Source organism: Gigantopelta aegis, chromosome 2, assembly GCF_016097555.1.
Source record: "Gigantopelta aegis isolate Gae_Host chromosome 2, Gae_host_genome, whole genome shotgun sequence".
Classification (NCBI taxonomy): domain Eukaryota; kingdom Metazoa; phylum Mollusca; class Gastropoda; order Neomphalida; family Peltospiridae; genus Gigantopelta; species Gigantopelta aegis.
The window spans coordinates 44,530,327-44,552,238 of record NC_054700.1 but is presented as its reverse complement, the minus strand read 5'-3'; the positions used below and the strand labels follow the sequence as shown (position 1 = coordinate 44,552,238).

The following is a 21,912-nucleotide window of genomic DNA, read 5'->3' as shown; positions in this document are numbered from 1 at the left end:
ATCCGTATTTTGGGGGTGATTTACCTCGGTATCGGTACATGTTTTTTGGTATTGACATGATACCGAGATCGAACGCTATTTTCGGTATACTTGGCTTTAAATGCATGCCTGTGTTATGGCTCACCTGCTAATTTCATCTAAATACAATTAAATTCCATACACAGGGCTCTTGTCTGATTTATACCAACCTATTTTGCGTTCGTCAGATAAATTATTAGTGCTTTCCAGAAAATATCTTTCAATACCAAAATTTCGGTATTTTGAAGTTTGCTCGGTACAGTAAATCAGTATTGACATAATACCGATACTGAAGGGTATATACGGTATACCGCCCAGCTCTACTGTACAAGACGAGTTATAATACCAGATAGGAGAAGTGCTGTATTCCTCTCCCTCACAGCCAAACACCAAGATGTGGTGAGCTATCTGCGCTTCAGCCATCGCCTCAAACTTAACTGAAATGAACAAAGAGAAAACATATATTACAGGGCTCGAACTTAACGACGGCACTGACAGCAATTACTATCGTTAAGATGAAAATTGCTGTGGGTCAGTAAAACTCCTCAATTACAGTAAAATGATTATATCTGGTGTACAATATTTGCAAATATTTAACATTTGTCAGGGTATCTATCAGAAAGAAATTTTTGGGTATGGTGCTATGGAATTGAATATTTACAATGTGTGTGCTGAATGCAACCGCAGTCGACAGGGTATGGGGGGAGGGGGGTTCCCCAGAAAGAAACTGGGTTAGCTTTAAGGTTAGGGTTAATAAAATCATACAGTAATGATAAAAAAGTCATTAATTTTGTCAAAATTATCAACTTCAAGAAATAAAATTTGGGTATGGTGCCATACCTTTTTTTTACCCTCTGGCAGAAACCCTGTTTGTACATCTAAAGTATGTCTACATGCAACAAAATGACCTTTTAATCAAATTTATTTGCTGCAAAAGTCACGATTAAAAACATTGCTGTAGACACGCTCAAAATTGCCATCAGTGGGCCATTTCACCCATGGCAATTTTTATTTTAACTGCCGTTGATGACAAATTGTTAAGTTCGAGCCCTGTATCATACAAGATGTTTTCATGTCACACTTTCAAGTCTTTAACAAGCAATGAATTTGGGAACTTGTTTTATTAGGATTCCACTAGAATTGTAAAACCAATGAAAACTTAATATTCCATCTTATAAAATTAAGCTTCTGACCCAAAATCTAGGATTTGTGGAAGCATGACCTCCTGCTAAACCTGCAGCCAGTTAAACATTTAAAAATCCAACAATATTCAACCCAGAACATTTGTTGTAGACTATAATCATGTTTTTAAAAAAAAAACATGGTTTTTTGCTGTAAACATTTTATAAATTGCAATAATTGTAAACATTCATTCATTGCATAACATGATAAATAATGTAAATATATGGTAGTAAAATAACAACAAAATGCAACCCCAAATTTCAAATGTTAATCTACTCACCAATGTAATGTTCATCGGCAGGCATCTTGTATGCAGCACACAGGTAGGCATCAGGCTGAAACAAATAGAACAAGAATTCGGCAGAATTAAATATCTTGCTTACCACAGTGTCACTGATAGATGCATCCATTAATGTTCATCCCAATGCATAATAAAAAAACAACAAAAAAAAACAAAAAAACACCTCAAATTTTAATTTAATAAATTTCAAATTAAAGAACAATTTTTTTTAATGGTTTGTGATTAACTTTGATAAATATAATAATAAACATAGTTTTATTGATGTAGGGCTTATTGTTTGTGAGAAATGGAGTTAACGCGAAACTTTAATGTTGAGTTAAATGCAAAGTTTTGATGCTGTTGCCATCACCAGAATAGTAATACCTTTATCTCACCTCTTTACTTCATAAAGGCAAGACAAAAACAGCTTTTATTAATTACAAAATATTAACCATTAGATTAACACTGATAGACGTCTCGGTTTATTAAACAGAATTTAAAAAATTATGTACATAATTATATAATTATGTGAATAGTTATATTCACCTCTGAAGGTTTGGCACCTTTCATCTTCAAATCAATCGTCTGCAACTCATCAGCATGATCTATAAATATTTATTATATACATAGCAATGAAATATATAGATCTAGAGAAACCATAAAAGTGATATTTTAGCTACAGTGAAAATATAGAAATCATATTTAATATTTTTGTGAACATTAATGAATCAGTTATCTCCCTTGTAAATTGTTATGAGTTTTAAGTTTGATGATTACAAATGCATCTGGTCCTATTTGAAAAAAAAGAGAGAAAAAAAAAGAAGTCATTTAAACAATTGTACCTACAAAAAATGGATATGAAGTGCAATTACGATAAAATATTTAAAACTAAATACAAAGCTAAATAATGATGACACAAGAAGTTTGTTTTGTTTCACGACACCACTGGAACACATTGATTAATTAATCATCGGCTACTGGATGTCAAACATTTGGTAATTCTGACTCATAGTCATCTACATACCACAGCCTTTGTCCAGCTGTGGTGCACTGGTTAGAATGAGAAAAAACCTAATCAGCTGAATGGATCCACCGAGGTGGTTCGATCCTGCGATGCAAGCACCTCAAGCGAGCACTCAACCGACTGAGCTAAATCCTGCCCCATGATGAAAAAATATCCTGTTGTTGAGTATAAGTTTGTACACTTGCCGTTCGATTTGTTTTGTATTTGTGGGTTTTTTGGGAGGATAATTTTATCAGGTATGTTTGCACAGCAGTATTATTAAGTACATATTAATTAAATAAAGATAATTTTTATTCGTATTTCTTTTAAAAATACCATGATCAAGTAAATTTTCAACTAAAGTTCAAATGGACAACATATATCATGGCCATATATTTTTTCGATAGGATCAGCGAAAGACATAAACCAAAAAAGCGAATGATATTGTCAAAAACTAGGAAAGAAGTATATAATAAGTAGACCATTTCATGGTGGGTTTTTTAACATGATTTTTATGTCAACTTGTCATGTGTGAAAACCATATTTTCACTCACTGTTTCGAAATTCATAAAAATATGGTTTTCACTCATTGACATAAAAATCGTATTCGAAAACCCCTATGAAATAGCCTCTATATATTACACTAAAAATAAAGAAAAATATATTTCATTGATACATGAATCTTTATTCATTATTTTCTCATGACATAAATGTTATAAACTTGTATGGGTTATTCAATGGACCCAGCAATTCCGAAGAAAGCAAAGAGTTAAACAGACCTATTTTTAGAGCTATTCTTTCTTCCAGTTCAAATCTTACTTTTAAATTGGTGCATAAACATCTTTTCCATGCTTAAAGGGACATACCATAATGTTTAAACACTAAGGCATATGTTTTACTATTAGAGCCGTTTTTGATAACTAAAATCATACTTTACTTAGAGTTTATTGTTTAGATTATCCATTTCCGCACATTCAAAGTGTTTTTGGTCATCCTGATGTTTTTGATATCACCAAATGCATTTATCATATTTTTTAAAACGCATATGCATCTGAAAAGTAACAGCTATGGATTCGAGTTTTAGTCTATTTTTAGAGGGTATTTCACCATTTCAAAGTCACAGACTCATGTTTCACTCAATTGTAACTTTATCCAAATGTGTTACAGGTTTGTAGATTAACTAAACTTAGTGTTAATTTCCACGGGTTGAAACTAGGGTCTGTCCCTTTAAGGTACATTAGTAGGTAAACTTGTAATCCTATTTCTGGGACCATGTCTACAAATTGCTGATACATGATATATAATATTTAATGGGACAAGTTGCAGCTGAAGGAGCCCGGGAATCAGAATTACTGCCGTCAGTAAACTGCTCAATGACAGTAAAATTAATATATCCAGTGTACAATATCTGACAATATTTAACATTAGCCAGGGTTTCTGTCAGAAAGAAATTTTTGGGTATGGCACTATGGAATTGAATATTTACAATGTGTGTGCTGAATGCAACCACAGTCGATAGGGGCTATGGGGGACCTCCCCCCAAACGAAAATTGGTTAGGTTTAGGGTTAGGGTTAGGGTTAAGAAAATCATACAGTAATGATAAGGGTCATTAATTTTGTCAAAAGGTCAACTTAAAAATAATAATCTGCAAACAAATATGAGTATGGCACAATACCCATTTTATCCTCTGGCAAAAACCCTGACCAGTGCTCACAATAAAAAGAATTTCGTTTTCACATAATTATGTAGAGTATTTCCTTGAAAATTATTTTTAAAATAGCTACTTTAAAAGAAAATTTTATTAGCCAAATACTAATTGTTGTAGCCACTTTGTATAAAAGTTAGCAAAGGGCTAATTTGGCAACGGACAGGGCGAGCCCTGAAAAACAAAACCTTTTTTTAAAGCTAAATACTAAATGTTTTAGCCACGCTGTATAATGTTAACAAATGGTTAATTTGGACAGGGTGTGCCTGCAAAACAAAACCTTTTTTCTAAAAAGCTAAATGTTTTACCAAATTTGTATAAACGTTAGCTAATGACTAATTTGGAAATGGACAGTGTGTGCTGTGCAAAACCCAACCATTTTTCTCCCATACCGTTGTTTTGAGGCATGCCATGATTGTGATGTCCCTTGGCTTCCTCGTCCAGCAGTGGGTTTGGTGGCAGCGGAACGTCGGAATCGGCAGGGATCTGTGCCACGAGCTGTGGACTGGAGTTAAAGACGCATGTCCCATACGGGTTGCTCTCACTTGAGTCCGTGTAGAACATGATGTAGAAGTTACACATCTCGTCCCCACCCGTCATTCTGAAAGTAACAATACAGATTTTTTGTTTCTGAGGGGTGTAAAACATAACAGTCTCTATATGAAGAGTTCATTTCCAAAAAGCAGTATATATATATATATATATATATATATATATATACACACACATACATACATACTTACATACTTACATACATACATACATATAATTACTTCCAACATTACTCAACAAGACTTGTAACTGCACACAGCCAAGACCAGTGAAGATGACGTCACTTACCGGAATGACGTAATTTTGCTACTGATACGTACCACCAGGTGTGTACCAATTTTGTATGACACACTCAGATGTTCACCAGGTGGGTAATAAATCCATTTAGGCCATTTTTAGAAAAATTTGCAGAAGCTCCATTGTCATTTTGCTGAATTGTACTAAATTCAGTATACCTTCTCTGCTAATGCCAACATTTTGAAAATAGAGCATTTTGGAAATGAAGTCTTCGTATGAAACAAACTGCACTTCTAATTTTTTCCATCTTCATCATTTTAATGTAGACCTTGAAATTCAGATAATCTTGCAAAAACAATTTGGTACCAATAATAACAAAATGAATTTAATTCACGATAATGACCACCTACTACCCTTACTCTACTATTGGCATCAGATTAACTTTATTGTCAAATACTACAACCTATATTAAAATGTTGTCAAACACTCACCCTGCACGTGTTGCAGTTAATTTTCCTGTGGAATTATATGAACATCTGGCAACCTGTAATTTAAAAAAGAAGAAGATGAAACTACTCTTTATTAATAGTTTCTGTTAAACTTACCAGCTGGATAAATGATGAAAATACTGATTATCAACAGTTTCTGTTAAACATACCAGGTGGAGTTTGTTCAGATAAATGATGAAAATACTGATTATCAATAGTTTCTGTTAAACTTACCAGGTGGAGTTTGTTCAGATAAATGATGAAAATACTGATTATCAATAGTTTCTGTCTGACTTGATAGATACAGTTAATTCAGACGAAGAAAACTACAATGCAATCGAAATCTCGAAATCTTTAGCAGCTTGTCAAAACGTCAGGACAAGAACACTTCTGGGCAATGCTAAAAACCACAATGCTGCCATATCTATTAATTACATTGAAAAAGCATGCTGTTTTAAAGCTGTGTTAAGTCACCACCTAAGAGTATAACAAGTAGCTCCCTAAGTCAGTGGGCTGCTTAATGCTGTCTGAGGTATGTTACTACATGATTTAGAATAACATAAGTGTCTGGAAGGGCCTGGGTATGCATTGCCCACACCCCAGTTAAAAGCCTATCTAAATATGGTATTTTTGAATATATATATATATATATATATATATATATATTTTGATAGATAGATATATAGATATATATATAGATATAGATAGGTAGATAGATAGATATAGATATATAGAGATATTTTTTTACTTGAACAGTATTTTCCATGTTACTAAAAACTGTTTTTAAAGGCGCACACCCTAGTTTCAATCTGTAAAAATGGTCACAAGTTTGGTTAAGTTACAAACCTGTAACACATTTGGATAACGTTACAAGAGGGCAAAACAAGAGTTTGTGAATTGAAACGGTGAAAATAGACTAAAACTCGACTCCATAACTGTTACTTCTCAGACACATTTGTGTTTTTAAAAATATAATAAATGCATTTTGTGGAATTAGAAACACCAGGATGACCAGAAAAAACTCTGGTTGTACGGAAATGGATAACCGTAACAATAAAATATAAATGGCTCTAATAGTGAAAAATATGCCTATAGTGTTTAAAAACTAGGGTATGTCCCTTTAATATGACATTAAATTCGATATTTGACCGCCCTCCCAACCCCTGAGTTATGCCTATGTTACAGTAACTTGGCCCTGAAAAATTATATTGCTATGAAATGCAGAATCAGAATGAAAGGGCCTCTGATGAAGTTATTTTTAGGTCAAACTATTCGCCTACTCACCAGAATGTCGTTAAACTGAACTTCAATGATATCTTTCACGGGATAAAATGCCTGAAATTAAACAGTTGTAAATATACACAGTGAGGACAAATACAGTTTGGTAGAATACAAATTTGGCCTTATAAGGCAGGTGGCTGCTTAATAAAAGTAGCCACTGCAACAGGTTTGACCATAGGAAAATATTTATATAAATTTAAGGGCTAAGATCATGGTTAATTTAAAGAGGCAAGATGATGTACAAAATTAACAGGGGTCATCATTGCTAAAAATAGAACTGAAAGAATACTTAGGACATAAATAACATCTCGTTAAAATATGTGGCTGCCTATTACACCGAACATGGCACATTGATATATAAGATTTTAGAACCTCTAGAATTTATCACTGTACTTCTGTTTACACTTGTTTCACATTACTTTATAAAATCAGGTGTTACCAGCTGTATATATACAACAAAAAGTATTAAAGGCCAGTAAACCTTTTAAAATGTTAGCAAGTTTTAATCACAAATGCTTTCTAAATGTTGAGTAAATTGTAATCATCGTAAAAACAAAAACAAAAGTATTTTGTTCCATAAAGAAAAATGCTGAAAATATCTAATGGACCTTAAGTAATTTGGTCGAGTATACATTAACACAATAATTTATGCCAAACTCACCTGTGGCCATTGAGGGTTTCCTTTTCCAATCTCATGCCAGGTGTCATTGTATTGGTAACCAGTTATAACGGTGCCTGAATTACAAAATACAGTCCAACCCATTATGTAATTTGATCTTTGATATGTCAATCTAAACATGGATCCACAAGGTGGATAAAGGGTGTGCACACACACTACCCAACTAAATGCCCTGAAAATTCAGGGAATATACATTGAATAGATGCAGTGGCGGATCCAGAAAATTCATTTAGGTGGGGGGAATAAGCGGAATGCCAAGGAAACTTTGGGGGAAGTTTGGAGGGGGATGAAAATTAATACAGTGGGTTCCACCTAATCGCATGCCGGATAATTGAATATATCGCCTAATTGCAATATTTGTTGAAAGACCAAACCATTTCCAACAGTTTGAATGCAAGACATGCCGTTTAATTGAATAGATTCTTGGATCAAAATCCGTGTAATTGCAAACCAAAATAGCAGAAAAGCAATTTAAAATGTGTATAATTGAACAAAATAAATTAAGCATGCCTTTATTTCATGTCAAAACAAGTTGTAGTTTAAAATAAATTATTTAAGCGCTGTAATCAACAACTGCTAATCTATTATACACCTGCGAAGTCGTCCATCTTTGTTGTGTCATGTGACACCGCCGGATATCGTAAATCTGTATTACAGACTGTAGTAGTCGATAAAACTTGAGTGGTATATGCTGGTTAATTGTTTAGTCCATTCACAAGTTATCTTGTGTGGGATAACTGTTTTTATTGTTGTTTATTTTAGCTAATAGATACATAAGAAAAGGATTATCGGCAAATAAAATAATTCTCTTGAAGTTTGTTGTGAGAAGCTGTGAATGCGAGATCAATTAATGTTTACAGCTGGTTGCTAAAATCATTAAAAGATTACTAGAGAAGAGGTTTATTTAGCGACTGAGCTGTCGACGATCAAAGAGCTGGGCTGGTAATTTTGTATTACAAGTATACTTTAAATAAAATAAAGTGACAAAAGAAAAATAGTTGGTTCTTTGAAAATGACTACGGGTATTAATAAGCAATCAACTGATTGTGATTTCTGCTTGCCGACTTCACAGTATACTCCATTTATTTAAAAAAAAAAAAAAAAAAAAAATTAATAAAATTAAATTTTTTAAAATCCAGCTAACTTATTAAATGTCACCTCACAGTCTTACAAATTTATAGCAAAAATTATGTCACAAATATGATTATTGTAAACTACTTTTATTCAGTATACATTTAACTGCATTTTGTAGCCTATAAATACTGCATGTTCATTTCCCGCGATCACGATCTGCATGTGTGCTCTCAACCATAGGTACAAAATTAACAAAGACAATAGGAATAAACAAAAACTGCAGTTAGGTATTCATTGATGCGAACAACTATTTGTTTTTCTACAAATATACATCAAGATTTACTTTTGTGTAATCGTATTGTTTAATTATCCGCAACAATGTCTCTTGACACGCAGGTGTCAGCTGACTGAAGCGTGACGTATATTTGTGCCGAAAGCTGTCTTCAGTTCAGCCAACGAACGTTCTTCCTAACGTTCGCGAACTATTTGATTGGTGTTTGTCATGTCCATTTGATTTAACGTGAAGCGCACAAACCAGCCTAGCGAACGTTTTGTTTTCGCTTGGTCTGGCTGAACTCAGTCCTTGAGATAGCCTACATGTCTTTTGGCCCTGAACTGGCATGTGTATTAAAATTGACACGCATTGTCGGGCTGTTTTTATTACTTTGGTTCAAAGATTTTACGAAGTAAAAATAACAAGTTACAGATCTTCCAAACAATGCTGTCATACATGTTGAATGCATGCCGTTAAAATTTATAACCGTGATTATTAAAATAAGCAAACATTATAAGGCCTACACTGAATTCTGCATGATACCATCTGTTACCAGTCGCGAGATCGCCATTACGCTAACTGAATATTTGGTATTATTATTATGTTTGAGGTGTCGGATGGATTATGTAACCGTTTGTTCACATCAGAAGATAGTGCAATATGCAAAGGAAAAAAGTGTAACGTTTAAGCAGAGCGTAATCTTGCAAAATAGCCCAGCCAAATGTACACTGTTTACACTACTTCGTTCCGATGCAATGGATACCAGTTTAGTATTAAACGGAACGAAGATGTGTAGCCAGTGTATACATACATGATTGGGCTATTTTATGAGATTGCCGTAATGTGCGGTAGCCTTTCGCGTAAATGACTAGATCGGGTAATTGACTAATAGTCTATTTGCACGGAGACTATGCAGTTACACGGAACCCACTGTATATAATAAAATTATAACTGTCGCAAAATTTAGGGGGCCAGGGCAGTTTTGAAATGTGTTTGCCCAGCATTAATTTTTATACAGTGGGGGGAAAGAAAAGGCCATCTATGGCATTCCATACTGCAACTACTGTCGGTACCGTTGTTATGTTCAACTCCTGAATAAGGTGAACACAATTCATTATTAAATCAACAAAAAGGTAATTTAAAAATCAAATAAATACAAATCTTTAATGAAAGACAAAAACAAAAGAGAAAGATTCTAAAATGATCGCATATAAGGCAAGCTCTTTACCACTGGGCAACTTCCCACCTCAAAATTCTTTAAAGCGTCTTAATTTCATTACATTTTGCTTCAAGCTAAAACTAAAACTTGAATTTTACTTTAGATTTTCACACCAAATTCCCCAAATACATGTACCTGTTAGTCAATAATGCTTTGGGTTCAGCATAAACATAGCACCTGTCTATAATATACTCTTTTAAAAAAAAACCAACTGTATTTAACATCACCTACAGCACAACTGGTATATCACAATTTGCTTTTAAGAGTTGCAAATAGTACACTTTAAGCCTTTACTACAATCACATGTTTACTGTATTAAACTTGTATTCAATTTGTTAAATTTTGTGTTTCTCCCATCATCCCCACTTGGTAAATAAATCAACTAGTTTAATAAATGTCATACAGCACACCCACTGGTGTAATACTGTCTGTATCTTACCCAGTCCATGGGCGTGAGTTCGGTAAGCAAATGGATACATCTTTGTTTGAAGAGTGTATGGACAGCTCAGATCAGCATGTGTCACTGAAAAAGAAACAGTTAAAAAGTTAAAGTTTATTTTATTTAACGACATCATTAGAGCACACTGATTTATTGATCATTGGCTATTTGATGTCAAACATTTGGTAAATCTGACATTTAGTCTTAAAGAGGAAACCTGCAACATTCTTGTATTAGTAGCAAGGGATCTTTTATAAGCACCATCCCACAGACAGGATAGCACATACCACGGCCTTTGATATATACCGGTCATGGTGCACTGGCTGGAACGAGAAATAGCCCAATGGGTCCACCAATGGGGATTGATCCTAAACCGACCGTGCATCAGGCGAGCACTTTACCACTGGGCTACGTCCCGCCCCAAAAAAGAAACAGATTAAATTAAAACACTTTCCAGCATAAATCCAGGATTTTTTTAAAAGGGGCAGGAGGGGGTCCAAAAATACTTGTACATTAAAAAAGTTTTGTGCTTATGGATTAACAGAAATGGTCCGAGACTCCTACCCCCTGCCCCCACCGATCCACAACTGTAATTTACCTATAACAATTTTTTTGCATTTATAAATAATTTACTACAAGTTATTTAATTCCAAGCTGTCTGTTTTGTAAACTGCACACACAAATTGTATTTCTTTGTTATTTCCAAAACACTTTTACTTTTCTTCTTACATCAAACCAAACTGAAATTATTTACAAAAAACATTTTAATAGAATGATGGAATGGACTATAGACTCGGTGACCTTTTTAAAAATTTATTATTATTACATTTGTGTCTGTCTAAACCACAAGGAGATAGGTACAGATGTATTACAGATATATCATACATGAACATATTACAATTCACTAACTAAATGAACACTTACTGGGCGTGTCTGGAGGAATGTAAAGAGAGGACGATGCGAGTAGGTAAATCCCAGCAACATATTTTTGCCTGAAATGAAAAATTGAAAGTGAAATAAAAACAATAACTAATGCATGCATGTACATATTTAAATAGGGTTCTTGCTTTGAAAGTTTAAACCAGATAAAACTGAGGTTAAAAAATGGAAAATAAGCTGAATACAGACAAACAGAATATAAAATTGCATTGGCTGGTATGTTATTTAGAAGTTAATCAGGATAAAATATGAAAAATAATAAAAATAAATCTCAAGGAGCCAAATACTAGAAATCCTGATGGCATGTTACAACAATTCTGGGTGTTTTTTTAAAGTTGATAAAAAATAAGATTTTGTTAACCATGTACAGTATTTGATTCCATGTTAAAATAACTATTACATGTTTTAAAACTCTGTTACTTACTTCTGTTTTGTGATGTATAATTTTAATCCTGAGTTGTCTTTTGCTGCATTTTCTGAAAAATAAAAAGGTAAATTCCTTTTTAATACATGTACCTTCCAGTGTTGATTGCTCGCAAGCACTCAAATAAGATAAAAGTGAGTGCTTATAAATGATTGCTATGTTTGTCGTACTATAATTAAATTTCTGTTACATTCATTACAATAACGTCATCCCATTGGTCCAGCCATAGCAACGGGAGATTGTTCACTTCCCGATGAATGTAAAAATTATGTCGTCAGGAAACGTCAATTTATATTGATAATTTGTTTTACTGAGCATTATTGTTTAAACCCAAAAATAATTCAAAATAAAAGACGAACTTTGAATGTTATTATTAGTAAGTATGTTTCAAATTTAATTATAAGGATTGTCTGTTATTTCTTTTACGTTCAACAGGGTATTACAAAAATAAATCATCTGCAAACTTATGCGATAACGTCTTTGCCGATTCACACAATTTGCGAATGATTTTTGTTTGTTAATACCCCAATGAACGTAAAAGGAATAACAGACAATCCTTAAGAACACACAAATGGGTTAACTTTACAACTCCATGGTTGCTCATCCTGCTAACATCCAGTCCCATTAGTATACAGCTTGTGACAATTTTTTGGCAAAAACACCCGGGTTAAAAATCTTACGTAAATAGAGCTATGGCTGTCATAACTACCATAAACAAAATTTTGAATATCATGTATGTTATATATGATACAAAGTTAAATGTTAGTTTAGTAATGCAGTTCCATAGCTAAACACAATGGGAACACTATCGCCTACTCAATGTTGTATTTATAGAGTGCAGTAAGAATAATAACAAATGTGTATACATGTATTATAGTACAGACCTTCAAACTTATGTTTAAAATGAACTTGTAACACCAATGTTTGGATTCCTTTAGAGCCTCCAAGTCTAAAACCAACATCTGCAACAAAAAATATGAATGAGATAATCATTAATTCATTATTACGGTAACTTTCATAAATATTATTTTAAAAATGTAAATAGTATCATTCTAATTAAAAAAAATTAAAATGAGATACCAATCAAGCATTATAATTTTGAAAACACATATAAAATCTTAATTATATTATGTATAAAATAATACAAATAAATATACAAAAGAAATTAATTTTTTAAATATACGTTGTAGGTATCTTTAAAATATAAAAAAAAAAAGGAAAGAAAGAAAGAAAAAAAAGAGGTCAAGGGTAATTTAAAAAAAAGTAATTTGTTTAAATATTAATCATAATTTAAAAAAATGGTAAATAAATAACTGAGATAATAATTATAGTACATTATATTGTTTTTAAAATATTAACAATTCAAAAGAACAAATTCTGATTTTACCTTTAGGTAGTTTTGTAGGTGGTGCATTTTTAGCCCAGGCAAACAGTATTTTCTGTTGCAGTCCAGGACCGCAAATACCAGGACAATTCCTGAAATATATTTAATTTATATATATAAATAATATACAGCATATAACACATAATGTCTATAGTAGAGAAACCATTTACTAAATACAAGAATTCCACATTTTAAATGTTTAGCCTACCATACATTTATTTGCTGAATAAAGGAATAGTTTATTAATTGTAACATTCAGGTTTCATCTAATTTATAAAAACAAGCATTCTAAAAGTACTACTAAAGCAATACATGTTCCCTACCTGGCCCAACAAATATTCATATCTCCTAATTAAAAGGGCCCTTTTAATTAGGAGATATGAATATCTGTCAAAAAATGGGTAAATCACCATGAAAATGAAACTTGATCTGTATCTGTACATGATAAGGCTATACACAAAATTTTAGCTCAATATTTTGAGGCATTATGAAAATAAAACGTCAGAAAAATTATATTGCACATACCAATCCTAACGTGTGTATTTGCAAAGAAAAAAATAATGTTAGTCATAAATGGTTGGTTCCACCTAACAAGTTAAAGGACCTGAATTTCAAAAGACCAGTCGATATACAAGTCTAAACTTTTGGTTCCAAGTTTTGTTTTCACTGACTAGGACTGTAAGTGCCAATACACTTTGAAAGTGAAGATTTTAACACATACTTTAATACTGTTACACTTACCAAACATTCTTATCACTGTAGGGTGCTCCCTCACATCCAAACAATAAAATATGATGTGCTGTCATCACGTCCGCCATTGCCTCAAACTTAACTAGAAAGCAAAATCATATATATATATATATATATATATATATATATATATATATATATACACATATATATAATGTACTGGTTATAGAAAAAATATAAGTAAATTGTAATTTTAATAATAATAAAATATTTAATTTGCTGTAACATTTTAAAATGGATGGCACACACCTCATCTATCTGGACTGTCTGACTAGGACAGCACTTGGTTAATGGTTAGTTGTTGGTGAAAGACAGCCATTGATATAAACTGTAATCAGGGGAAACGATTTGTATTTCTCAGTCATAACCGATTAATCATCACCTTTGTTATTATAAAGTTATTTTCGTTTCAAATGTGATTGGAATTTGTTGTCTCATCGTTGTAATTTTTCAAACATATATTTAACCAAATGAATTTTTCAACTTAGCTTTGTGGAAAGATATCAACTGTATTTCATTTCCAAATAAAATTGCAGCAGGTCAGAAAGTCTGATGAAACATCAACTTGTTTGATTATGAACAAAACGCCTCACCCTCAATCCAAGTACCATAATTGATTGTAGTTATTTGCTGATTTTATTACTTTTTCTATATTTAATATTGAACAAAATAAAACACAAAGTTTTACCTCAATCCAAACCCAAGTAAGCTGAATACCCATCCAAATAAGATTCTTGTTTTGTTTTGTTTTTTGTTTTGTTTTTTTAACATATTTATTAGAGCTGCAACGATTCACTGTATACAGGCTATATCCACAATATGTATTTGTTATTTGGTACCCAAAGAACCGAATATACTTTTTAAATAACTTTAATATTATTATTATTATCATCATTATTAATTATATAACTTTAGAAAGACTACAGTTTGCAAGCTGTATGTACACACAGAAGTATTTTAAGCAGTCTGTTTTGTTTTTCGTCTTGTTAATTTTCTTTTTATTATAATTTTGTTTTTATAACTGACATTTAATTTTTTAATTTTCAATGTCTGACATTCCAAACACATCCTACTATTTAAGTGCTATTTTTAACTTTTCTTCACTGGTGTCTTGCTTCATTTAGAAAGTCAGTAGTACAGTATTGGTGGATTCACTGTAATTATTGGTATTCGTGAATATTTATTCGTATTTGAGACCCCATATTCATGATATGAATCGAACAGGCATGACAATGACACTTGATGAAATCAGCTGAAAGCTTTGTGAACTGTGCGCAAAGCGGACAGTACATGGCCAAAGAAATGACCTAAATGGCTTTCAAATCTATGGATTTGCCACTTGGTTTATTCGTTGCAGCTCTATTGTTTATAGTCTGTCCCATCCTCCTACAATAATGTGTTTTTTTTAAAAATGATTTGAGTTTGATTGATGTAAGATAAAATGTAAATGGGTTTTGGAAAAAAAAAAAACCCCACAACAACTATACATGTATTTGCATGCAATTTAGAAAACAGTTGGCTCAGAAATAAATATCTTGTAGTAAATTAGAGTATGAAAAAAGGCATTCTCTGTGGGAAGGGCTATAGATGGGTTTCACTACATCATGTTCTATGGGAATAATATATAACATACATGATTAATAAAGGGGGCGGGATGTAACCCAGTGATAACATGCTCGCATGATGAGTGGTTGGTCTGGGATTGATCCCCATCGGTGGGCCCATTGGGCTATTTCTCGTCACAGCCAGTACACCATGACTGGTATATCAAAGGACGTGGTATGTGCTATCCTGTCTGTGGGATGGTGCATATAAAAGATCTCTTGCTACTAATGGAAAAATGTAGCGGGTTTCCTCTCTATGACTGTGTCAAAAATGACCATATGTTTGACATCCAATAGCTGATGATTAATAAACCAATGTGCTCTAGTGGTGTCGTTAAACAAAACAAACTTTAAACAAACTATAAAGGACAACTATTTCAACATTTGGTTGACAGGCACAGTTTTATTTTTGACAGGCTCAAATTGACTGACATAGGTTATCTTGACAGGCACCACTAATTGTTTTTATTAGTTCCAGGCTGATTCTTACACATGTATAGCACCGTAATATATTAAAAAACGTGTATTAAGACATAGAAACCCCTTTAAACCACATTCTGAAAACCGGAATGAAACATCTCTAAACCAGATATATCTTTTAAAACTAGATTAAAAAAAAATTCCCCATTTTTTACTGTATTAGATATTTTAATAATTTTTGCAGCATCGATCTATATGCATACAAGAAATATGATATATATGGAGAAAGAAGCTTTCATAAGTGATTTAATGATAACAGGTGATACCTGCAAAAAATTGTATGATATTATTATTTATTAAATCAAGGTCTATATGTTGGCATGGACCATTAGCTGTCTTTAATATCCAACAAAAATCGATGACTTACCACGGGAAATTAAAAAAAAAAAGAAGTTGAAGCACGAGAATAAAAATCGACGCATGTGTTAATTGGCAAATTTGGCGAGTGCTACAGCTAGCCCTGATAAGCATACAAGACTGGGGGTTGGGGTGAGTGATGGGTGGGGTACAACGTTGTGGGGCATTTGACAGAGCAAATCTTTGAGTTCGTGTAAAATGAGCTGACCTGAAACCTTTTCACCATATATTTTTATCAATCTACTCACAATATTAGTTATAATTTATGAAAAAATGTGTAGTGATTCGTTTGCAAGTCTTTATAGCTGTTTCATAGTAGGTAAATGCTTACATGAATAAATGTTGTTGACCAGATTTGGGCATTTTGGTTTAATTTTGGTAAAAATCAGCCTGCCTCACCCCCCCCAAAAAAACACCTCAACAACAACAAGCCTGACATTTATCAATTTTTTTCTTGCTCTGATCTGAATATGACCTACGAATACAGCTGACCAGTTATCACAAGGCGATAACATACGATCAATCCAATGTTTTGTGGGGGGTTTCTGTTTCCTGAATGACATGGTAATAATGCAATAAAATAATGTATTCATTTTTTTTTTTTCTTTTACTTGTAGCAAAGTCAGCATATTATTGCGTAAATAAAATCTTCCCATGATTATTCATTCACAGCTTTCGCAATACTGTGTATTTCACAGACTACATGGCATTGTACAGTATTTCCCACACCCAAAACAAGAAAAATGATCTGCACAACAACAAAACAAAGAAAAAAAAGAAAAATGAAAGAAGAAAAAATGTCACAGACATTGTACAATTTCAGTGAAGTTTATACCAATAATTACTCTAGTTGAGATAAAAACAGTAAACATGAGTTAGCTTATCTGACATAAACTGATAAAGGACATAAAATATGAAGTTAACAGTTAGGTGACCTTAAAAACAATCCACGAATGCAACACCCTAAACAGGTGCATCGAATCACATTGTCAGCTCATTAAAGGGACTAGACTGAGTTTGTAACCATTAAAATGTAAATAATCATTCATACCATAGGGTAATCTACTAATAAAAATGATAAAAAGTTTAAAATATAAAGTACAGTTGAATCCCGTTGGGTCGAACCATGTTGGTGCCTGATAAAGTGTTCGACCCATCAGGTAGTTTGACCCGACCATTCGGTCAACATCATGTAAGTGTAACACTGGACTTCGTTTTTGGTTCAAGCGTTGCGGTGTATTCAACCCTTCTGAGTTCGACTCAACAAGATTATACTGTATTATCCTAATAAATACAACTGTCTAACCCAGTTATTATAAATTTTGTTTATCAGTTTTAAATCCTTGTTAACTGTTTTATGAACATACAGTGTGTACTTTAAAAAAAAGTAATTTTGTTGATTTTAAATTTAGCCTCAGAAGGGAAACCCACAACTCTTTTCCATTAGTAGCAAGGGAACTTTCATATCTGACAGACAGTATATATATAGCACATACATGCATTATGGCTTTTGATATACCAGTTATGCACGATGCACTGGTTACGAGAAATAGCCCACTGACGGGATCGATCCTAAATCAATCGCCCATTAAGCAAGTGCTTTACCACTAGGCTATATCCCATCAGTGTCCTCTTTTTTTTATGACCTCCCGACTGGCTAATTAATAATGTTAGCTAGTCGTCCTTCTTAAGGCTTAAATGTCAACCTGACTTTGTCACGTAACATCTATAGCACAGAGTAATAGGTGGATATCATTTCATTTGACCTGCACTTTCTTTTTTTTAATGTCATCACTGCAAATCATGAAAAAGCTGACTGAAAATGTCATATTGATAATGGAAAGCAAGAGCATGATTCAGCTGATAAAAACTCACAGAAAAAAACTCACAAAAAAAAAAAAAAAATAAAAACAATAAAAACAATAAAGGCAGCATGAAACAGGTGACTGTGTGATATTGATAATGAAAAACAGGAACATGAAGCTGAAGCTGATAAAAAAAAAAAAAAAAAAAAAATCACAATATAAAACTGTGCAAAGAAAATTACAGAGAAACTAGAAAAACCTCACCGATGTAGTGTTCTTCTGCTGGAGCAGTGTATGACGAACAGAGATAATCATCATCCTGTTACAACAACAAAACAAAAAGAACACTTCAATATAAACATACACTATATGTACATACATATACACATATCATGGGACTATGCAAAGGTTTACTGCAAAATATTTTAATATTAAACTTTTTTATTATTACTGAAAACCAAAATATTTTAATATTAAACTTTTTTTATTATTATTGAAAACCAAACTAAGACACACTGCTAGGATTAAGCATTCAGGAAACATGCATTTTATTTTGGGATTTGTTTTTAGGATTCTGCAAGAATAGTAAACATGATTTAATATATATACGGATGTCCAAAAAAACCCAATACCAATACTCTGAGAGACTACTAAAGAAAAACTCTGAGAGACTACTAAAGAAAAACCCAAATATGTTGGGAACAAAATTTCATTTCATAAAAGCAGAAACATGTTAACCACCATTTTATTTCCATCATCCAAATTATAAAGGAAATTGAATCAATTTTTGTTAGTATAGTTTCTTTTGGATGTCAGTATACACATTTTGGGATTAAGTCCCATAGTTTTATGTTTCTGATTCAAAATCTAAGATTTGAGGAAGCTCAAAATCATGTTAAATTTGCAGCCTGAGTAGATATTGTATGAACAGTACATCGGTAATAAAGTCTGAGTAAATATTACAGGAACAGTAAAACTGTTATGGCAAATACAATTGCATATTTCCAGACTTTCATTTTGTAATGCCAGATGGACAAACAGACAGATTGTTTTAGATGGACAGAAAGAATGAGATGAAACCTACAGTCCCCTTCTGTTGAACCTGTTGGGGACTAACAACTGTCCTAAACTGATCACTGAATTCTTGAAAATTTGCAAACCCATTCATGGGTTATGCAAGGCGAGACGTAGCCCAGTGGTAAAGCACTCGCTTGATGCGTGGTCAGTTTGGGATCGATCCCCGTCAATGGGCCCATTGGGCTATTTCTCGCTCCAGCCAGTGCACCATGACTGGTACATCAATGGCTGTGGTATGTGCTATCCTGTCTGTGGGATGGTGCATATAAAAGATCCTTTGCTGCGAATCGAAAAGAGTAGCCCATGAAGTGGCGACAGCGGGTTTCCTCTCTCAATATCTGTGTGGTCCTTAACCATATGTCCGACACCATATAGCCGTAAATAAAATGTGAGGAGTGCGTCATTAAATAAAACATTTCCTTCTTCATTCATGGGTTATGCAAAAATAAAATGAGGTTTTTCTTTTGCATAATCCCGTCTGTACATATAAATGTCATACATTTAATGTGTGAAAGAAAGATTATGCAGAAAAATAGATTTGCACGAGAGAAAGAAAGAAAGAAAGAAGTGTTTTATTTAACGACGCACTCAACACATTTTATTTACGGTTATATGGCGTCAGACATATGGTTAAGGACCACACAGATTTTTTTACAGGAAACTCCCTGTCGTCACATAGGCTACTCTTTTACGACAGGCAGCAAGGGATCTTTTATTTGCGCTTCCCACAGGCAGGATAGCACAAACCATGGCCTTTGTTGAACCAGTTATGGATCACTGGTCGGTGCAAGTGGTTTACACCTACCCATTGAGCCTTGTGGGGCACTCACTCAGGGTTTGGAGTCGGTATCTGGATTTAAAATTCCATGCCTCGACTGGGATCCGAACCCAGTACCTACCAGACTGTAGACCGATGGCCTGCCATGACGCCACCGACGCCGGTTTGCATGAGAGATGCGCAAACGAAACAATCATGTTCAGAGACTTGCAATACATGTGTATACAGTCAGGCCTTCTAGAATACGGCCAGTGAAAGTTACTTTGTGCAATCCCGATGGTATGTGAAAAAAAAGAAAAAAAAGAAAGAAATCTACAACGCTACGTCCTACGATCATACAAAAACAAAAGAAACATCTACAAGTCACTTCTTTCGATTTGTTGTCACGTGCAATATTTCACTAACAAATAGTTGGCCACCAGTAATCTCTGACCCATCCATGACATCAATATACCTACTGATGTAACTTTATTAAAGTTATAAAGTGTAAACATTGGAAAAACTAAAGTTCATTGTTTTGCCGCCATTTTGTTTTTGACACTGGAATCCAAAGATTTGTTACTCTAATACTAATAATATGCAAAATGGTAACCAGTCTTTTATTAGTTTTAAAGGTTGTATGTCACTATTTACAAATACTTTAAATGTGTAAATTATTAATTTAATTTATAAAATATGACATAAATTGCAAAAAAGTTTTTTTAAAAGCTTAGGAACAAAGTACCCAAATTGAAAAATTACTAATATTGTGTGTGTGTGTGTGTGTGTGGGGGGGGGGGGAGGGGTAAGCCTTAAACTGCAATACATGTACACTTTATGCTAATAAAGGTTCTTAATTGTTTCTTTTTTCTTTTTGTTTTTTGAGGGGGTGGGAGGGTGGGGGTGAGTCCCCATTCATAAGTAAATAAATAATGCTGTTAATTGTTGTCTCAGTAACATGGATTATTTTTTATAACTTAGGTGATTTTAGTGGAAACAATTAGTTTAAAATTTTAAAAGGTACAGTAACTTTTTTCTAAACTGATGAAAATTATTTGCATATTTTTCTAAAACCATAAAGCATGCCCAGTGAGCCTTCTGTTGTGTAAATTGACAAATTGACTAAACATGATTTCAGTATGAAAAATGGGCAAGTGAATTTTTCACCATGGCCAGTGAATTTCCAAATCCACTGGCCCTATGGCAAGTGAATTTTTAAAAAATTCTAGAACCCCTGTACAGTAACCATGTATGTTATAAAGGAGTTGTAAATTAAAAAACATCATTTATTAAAGTTAGAGCACATTGATTTATTAATCACTGGCTACTGGATATATAGTCTTAGAGGAAAATAATGCTATTATTTTAGGATCTTTTATATGCACCATCCCACAGACAGGATAGTACATACCATGACCTTTGATATACCAGTTGCGGTGCACTGGCTGGAATGAGAAATAGTTCAATGGCCCCACCGACTGGGATCGATCCTAGATCAACCGAATATCAGATGAGTGCTCTACCACTGAGCTATCTTTTGTTAAATATAACTGCATAATTCTAGTTATTTCTATCTCCATTTAAATTTGACCCCCCCCCCCCAAAAAAAAACCCCACCCAAAAACAACCACAAAACCAACAACAACAAACACCCCCACCAAAAAAAAAAAAAACCCACCAAAAATACCCAATGAAAAAATCCAACAACAAAAGACACACAAAACTATTATTAAAAATTGCAACAATTTTTTTTTTCTTTCCCATAAGTGTGTATGAGCACTTCAGCTACACTTTGCAAATATAGATTTTACACTCCACCACACAACACAAAACAAATCTGAATAACTTCAAAGTCAATAAAAAAAACCCCACATGGTGCTGACTGAATAAAACGGTATTTGAA

At 33.2% G+C, this 21,912-nt stretch overlaps 1 protein-coding gene across 1 annotated transcript in view; it reads right to left on the bottom strand.

Moving 5' to 3' along the window:
• The window catches only part of LOC121386141 (peptidyl-glycine alpha-amidating monooxygenase B-like), an 86,706-nt gene that overhangs the window by 46,882 nt on the left and 17,912 nt on the right, over positions 1-21,912 (bottom strand). Inside the window, exons 3-16 of the mRNA XM_041516943.1 lie at positions 18,440-18,494; positions 13,921-14,011; positions 13,183-13,271; positions 12,680-12,757; positions 11,796-11,847; positions 11,357-11,424; positions 10,433-10,516; positions 7,409-7,482; positions 6,751-6,801; positions 5,470-5,522; positions 4,582-4,790; positions 2,027-2,085; positions 1,481-1,535; positions 365-455 (exon numbers count right to left, since the gene is read on the bottom strand). Of these exons, the coding sequence (XP_041372877.1) occupies positions 365-455; positions 1,481-1,535; positions 2,027-2,085; positions 4,582-4,790; positions 5,470-5,522; positions 6,751-6,801; positions 7,409-7,482; positions 10,433-10,516; positions 11,357-11,424; positions 11,796-11,847; positions 12,680-12,757; positions 13,183-13,271; positions 13,921-14,011; positions 18,440-18,494 (1,109 nt within the window). The remainder of the gene's footprint in view (positions 1-364; positions 456-1,480; positions 1,536-2,026; positions 2,086-4,581; positions 4,791-5,469; positions 5,523-6,750; positions 6,802-7,408; positions 7,483-10,432; positions 10,517-11,356; positions 11,425-11,795; positions 11,848-12,679; positions 12,758-13,182; positions 13,272-13,920; positions 14,012-18,439; positions 18,495-21,912) is intronic.